The sequence below is a fragment of the Mandrillus leucophaeus genome, unplaced genomic scaffold, assembly GCF_000951045.1.
Source record: "Mandrillus leucophaeus isolate KB7577 unplaced genomic scaffold, Mleu.le_1.0 Scaffold10, whole genome shotgun sequence".
In the NCBI taxonomy this organism is placed as follows: Eukaryota; Metazoa; Chordata; class Mammalia; order Primates; family Cercopithecidae; genus Mandrillus; species Mandrillus leucophaeus.
Genome location: NW_012098098.1, coordinates 6308393 through 6313522, shown reverse-complemented (window position 1 = coordinate 6313522; position 5130 = coordinate 6308393). Strand labels below are relative to the sequence as shown.

The window sequence follows — 5130 nt, the reverse complement described above, 5'->3', positions numbered from 1 at the left end:
TTTTTTTATTTTTTATAGAGATGGGGTCTTACCTTGTTGCCCAGGCTGGTGGACGAAAGAGAAAAGTATTTTAGAGATTTAAAAAAGAACCATAGGTGTAGGTTCTAACGCACTTCAGAGCTGCAGGTGGAGCTGTTTGCGTTCCTCCTGAAGGCTTCGGCTCCCAGACGTGGCTGGGCTGCAGAGACTGGCTTTACTAAGAGGTTTCCCCTCCCTGCCATCCAGGTGTGTCCACAGGCGTCCACACAACCAGGTGTGGTGAATGTCTTTTCACACCAAGTGGGCTTCTCGGTGACCCTCCTGGCCACACCCCCATCTCACCCATCCCAGGAGCCTCCTGGGACCACACACAGGAGTCGGGAGCTTAACAGAAACAGAAGCACGACCAGGCACGGTGCTCACACCGGTAACCCCGGCACTTTGGGAGGCCGAGGCAGACAGATCGCCTGAGGTCAGGAGTTTGAGACCAGCCTGGCCAACATGGCAAAACCCCATCTCTACAAAAAAAATACAAAAATTAGCCGAGTGTGGTGGAGGGTGCCTGTAATCCCAGCTACTCAGGAGGCTGCGGCAGGAGAATCACCTGAACCTGGGAGGCGGAGATTGCAGTGAGCCAAGATCGCGCCACTGCACTCCAGCCTGGGGGACAAGAGCAAGACTTCGTCTAAAAAAAAAAACAAAACAAAAAACAAAGAACCAGAAATGAATTCTCCCTTGGTCTGGAGACTGGAAGTCTGAGATCAAGTTGTGGGTAGGACCTCACTCCCTCGGAGACCTGCAAGGGACCCTCTTTCCCCTGCAGCTTCTGGGGGCCCCCAGCCATCCCGAGCCCATGGCTGTGTGTCTCCCACCTGTGACCCTGTTGCCACACAGCCGCCTTCGCCCTGTGTCCTATAAGGACTGCAATTGTATGGGATGAGGGTCTGCCCCCACATTAATGATCTCGTCTTAATCATATCTGCAGCAACCCTGTTTCTAAGGTCATGTTCTGAGATACGCTGGGGCCGAGATTTCAGTATAACTTTTGGGGATTCAGTTCCACCCATTAACACTGATGAACTGTGACTGATTTAACTAAATCTGTTGTTCCGACTATCTCACCCACAATATTAAATTTGTGTAATGGGTTATAGCCATAATTATTTCCTTAGGATAAACTGTTACAAGTGGAATTGCTGGGCCATGATCTTTTGTTTTGTTTCGTTTTGTTTTAGTGACAGGGTCTCACCCTGTTGCCCAGGCTGGAGTACAGTGGTGTGATCATGGCTCACTGCAGCCTCAACCTCCTGGCGTGAAGTAATCCTCCTCCCCCAGCCTCCTCAGTAGTTGGGACCACAGGTGCACATCACCACACCTGGCTATTTTTTCTTTTTTTAGAGGTGGAGTCTTGCTGTGTTGTCCAGGCTGGTCTCGAACTCCTGGCTTTAAGTGATTCATGTCTTTTTTTTTTGACAGAGTCTTGCTCTGTCACGCAGGCTGTAGTGCAGGGGCGCAATCTTGGCTCACTGCAACCTTCGCCTCCTGGGTTGAAGCAATTCTTCTGCCTCAGCCTCCCAAGTAGCTGGTACAGGTGCCCGCCACCATGCCCAGCTAATTTTTGTAATTTTAGTAGAGATGGGGTTTCTTCATGTTGGCCAGGCTGGTCTCAAACCCTAACCTTGTGATCCGCCTGCCTCGGCCTCCCAAAGTACTAGGATTACAGGCGTGAGCCACCGCGCCCAGCCCCATGATTGCCTTTTAAGGTAGGGTAGCTGCACTTTCACTAAAAGGTTGGCCAACTGCAGCCCATGGGTCAAATGTGGACCCACCTGCTGAGCTTTTGTTGTTGTTGAGACGGAGTCTCGCTCTGTCGCCCAGGCTGGAGTGTAGTGGCGCAATCTCGGCTCACTGCAAGCTCCGCCTGCTGGGTTGAAGTGATTCTCCTGTCTCAGCCTCCTGAGTAGCTGGGACTACAGGCGCCCGCCACCTCGCCCGGCTAAATTTTTGTATTTTTAGTAGAGAGGGGGTTTCACCGTGTTAGCCAGGATGGTCTCGATCTCCTGACCTCATGATCTTGTCCACCTCGGCCTCCCAAAGTCCTGGAATTTCAAATGTGAGCCACTGCTTCTGGCTCACCACCTGCTGTTTTTTGAACCCATAAGCCAGGAATGGGTTTTATAATTTTAAATTGTTCAAAAAAACTGAAAGAATAATATTTTGTGACATGAAAAATTATATGAAATTCAGATGTTGATGAATAAAGTTTTATTGGCACACAGCATGCACGTCTGCTCAAATACTGGCTGTGGCAGGGCTGAGGGGCTGTGACAGCCCCATATGGCCCACAAAGCTGAAAAGATTTGCTGTGAGGCCCTTTACATAATGTGTTTGCTGATGGCAGCTCTAAATATCTATATTTGCATTCAAATTGGTTTCAAAAATAAATATACAGCTGGTCCTGAGAACGTGGTGGTGAATGCAGCAGAGCTGGGCCCATGAACGTGGTCATTGTGTTTAGAATGCGGTGTCCTTCCCAGGTGGTGTGTGTTTGTGCTGCCGAAGCTACTGAAGGTGGCCTGTAGAGGGCAGGGGCCCAGGCAGGCACAGGCACTTAACTGATGTCTTGGTTGGTGCCTGGAGCACCTTAGACGGGAATATGTCCTTAGGGAAGGAAGACAGGCCAGGCGGAGGGGCCTCGCGGTGGTGGCTTCCACCAGGCTCCTGCTGAGGTGGGCGCCCAGGGAGACGGCTGGAGGATCCGAGGAGAGCCAAAGCCCCAGGTGGTGCCCTCCCCTCCTCCTAGAACAAAGTCCGGGCGCACTGCTTGTTTAAAAGCACTTTTTTCAACAATACGCACTGAGAAGTTAGAAGAATTTTTCGGTGAACACCGGCCCTGCCACTCACCCCCGGAGTTTGCCGTGGGCATTTGCTGTGCTGGCACCATCACCCCGGCATCACCCCGCCTCCGTGCCTCCTGCCCTGTGCTCACCCGTCCTCCTGCTTGGGCCTTTTATTGTAAAAAACAGAACGTCAAATTGACCATGACAGCCACCTTGAAGTGCGCCACTTGGGTACGCAGTACGTTCACAGCGTGGTACTTCCATCCCTTCTACCTACTTCCGAACATTCTGTCCCAAGAAGAAACCCGTACCCAGCAGCAGGCCCTCCCCAGCACCCACCCCCAGCCCCGGCAGCCCCTCAGCCACCTCCTGCCTCTGCGGACCGGCCTGTTCCAGAGGCTTCCCATAAGCAAATCCCAGCCTGTGTGGCCCTGGTGTCTGCTTCCTTCCCTTGCGTGGAGCTTTCCAGGGCCGTGCACCGGGCAGGACGCCCTTCCTTTTGATGGCTGAGTGGTGTGCCGTGGTACGTGCATGAGTTTCCCCAGACATAACACGTTACCACAGGCCGGGTGGCCTCAGACAGCAGAAATGGATTCTTGCTGGATTCTGGAGGCCAGAAGAGCACAATCAAGGTGTCAGCCAGGCTCCCCCGTCTGAGTCTCTCGAGGAGGGCCCTTGCTGTCCCCTGGGTGGCTGCACCGCTCCAGTGTTGGCCTCGGCCTTCACCCGGCATCTCTATTGCACATCTGCATCTCTAACTCCCAGTCACGGGATTGAGGGCCCACGCTGGTCCAGCGTGACCTCATCTTAGCTCGCTACATCTGCAAAGATCCTACTTCCAAATGTAGCTACACCCTTGTAGTACACACGGGCCACACTTTGTCGTCCACCGATGGGCGCTTGGGGTGCTCCTGCCTTTTGGCCACTGAGTTGCGCTGCCCTGGACGCGCGTATGCAGGTCTGTGTGGACGTAAGTTTTAGTCTCTCAGGTGTACAGCTAGGAGTGGAATTGCAGCGTGGAACTGCAGGGCCACATGGCAACTAGGCTTTTGGGGGACAGTTACCGCTGGACTTTGAAGTCTAGGTTTGTACAGACATACGAGGGCCTGTGTGTGTATGTTGAAAAGAGATGCATGTGTTAGAGGCCATCTCCCCGCGAGCATGCAGATGCTGGTGTCAGGCTGGGAGGAGGCAGACGGACGCGTTCCCCACGTGAGGACTGGGAGGAGGCAGACGGACGCGTTCCCCACGTGACGACCAAGCAGAAGTGGAGGCGAAAACCAGCGTGGGCCGACCGTGGAGTGGCCCCATTGTGCACACACGCAGGCGCTGCTGGGGTTTAGCCAAGCTCTGCCGCTGGCTGGGGCACAGGGCGGCGCTGGCTCCCACAGTCCCCGACACGCTCTTGGCACCACGGACAGCTCCCCAAGCCAGCAGCACCAGCTGCAGAAGGTGCTCATTCCTCCTCCGCATGCTCTTCCCTGCAGATGGGATGGGGCGACCTCGGGGTGTACGGAGAGCCCTCCAGAGAGACCCCGAATTTGGACCGGATGGCTGCAGAGGGGATGCTTTTCCCAAACTTCTATTCTGCCAACCCTCTGTGCTCACCATGTAAGTCCGCGGGGCCCTCATCCCCAGAAACGGGTGAGCCCAGCAGGCCGAGGCCTCCCAGGTCCTTCCAGCCATGACTCTGGGCGGCCACATCAAGCTTGTCTACTCCTCCTACTGCAGGGAGGGCGGCAGGTGGCTCAGGCCTTTCTCATCAGGTCCCGGCCCGGCTCCGTGCTGTGTGGGGTGCGGCACCTGCTGGGTTTTCAGGGTCAAAGCTGCAGTGTTGTTGGTGGCTGCTGTCCTCTGTTTCCCAGAGTCGAGTGCTGTGGCCGCCTGGGGAGAGGCGCTGCAGTGTGGCTCCCTCTCAGGGTACCGGGGAAGTGGGGGTCCCGCTTCCTCCCTCCCCGGGGAGAGTCTCTCCTACTGGAGACGACACACGTGGTATTGATCGTGAGGAAGAAGGGAAGGCAGGGTATGGGCCGGCACTCGAGGATGGAGGCGTGTGGACCTGCGCACCCAGTGGGTGTCCCGGGAGCCTGGGAGAGGAGACAGCGTCTCGGGGACAATGCTGAGCTGCAGGGCCCAAGGGCTGCGTGTCTTTCAGTGTATTGGGTGCTGTGCCCCACCCAGGTGGTGGAGATGCTAACAGGGGTCGACCGGCGTGGCAGCCCCTCATAAACCTGTGTCTGCCTCATCTGTCACGCGTCTGCCTACTGGTGGGGCTCTTGCTGACGGGCGTGTGGGTCTGAGCTGCACCCTT

At 55.4% G+C, this 5130-nt stretch overlaps 1 protein-coding gene across 1 annotated transcript in view; it reads left to right on the top strand.

Annotated features, from left to right (window-relative positions):
- Window positions 1-3945: 3945 nt before the first annotated feature.
- Window positions 3946-5130, top strand: part of GALNS (galactosamine (N-acetyl)-6-sulfatase) — a 53395-nt gene continuing 52210 nt past the window's right edge. The window contains exons 1-3 of the mRNA XM_011971885.1: window positions 3946-4022; window positions 4053-4156; window positions 4307-4430. Coding sequence (XP_011827275.1) covers window positions 4307-4430 — 124 coding nt within the window. The 5' untranslated portion in view covers window positions 3946-4022; window positions 4053-4156. The remainder of the gene's footprint in view (window positions 4023-4052; window positions 4157-4306; window positions 4431-5130) is intronic.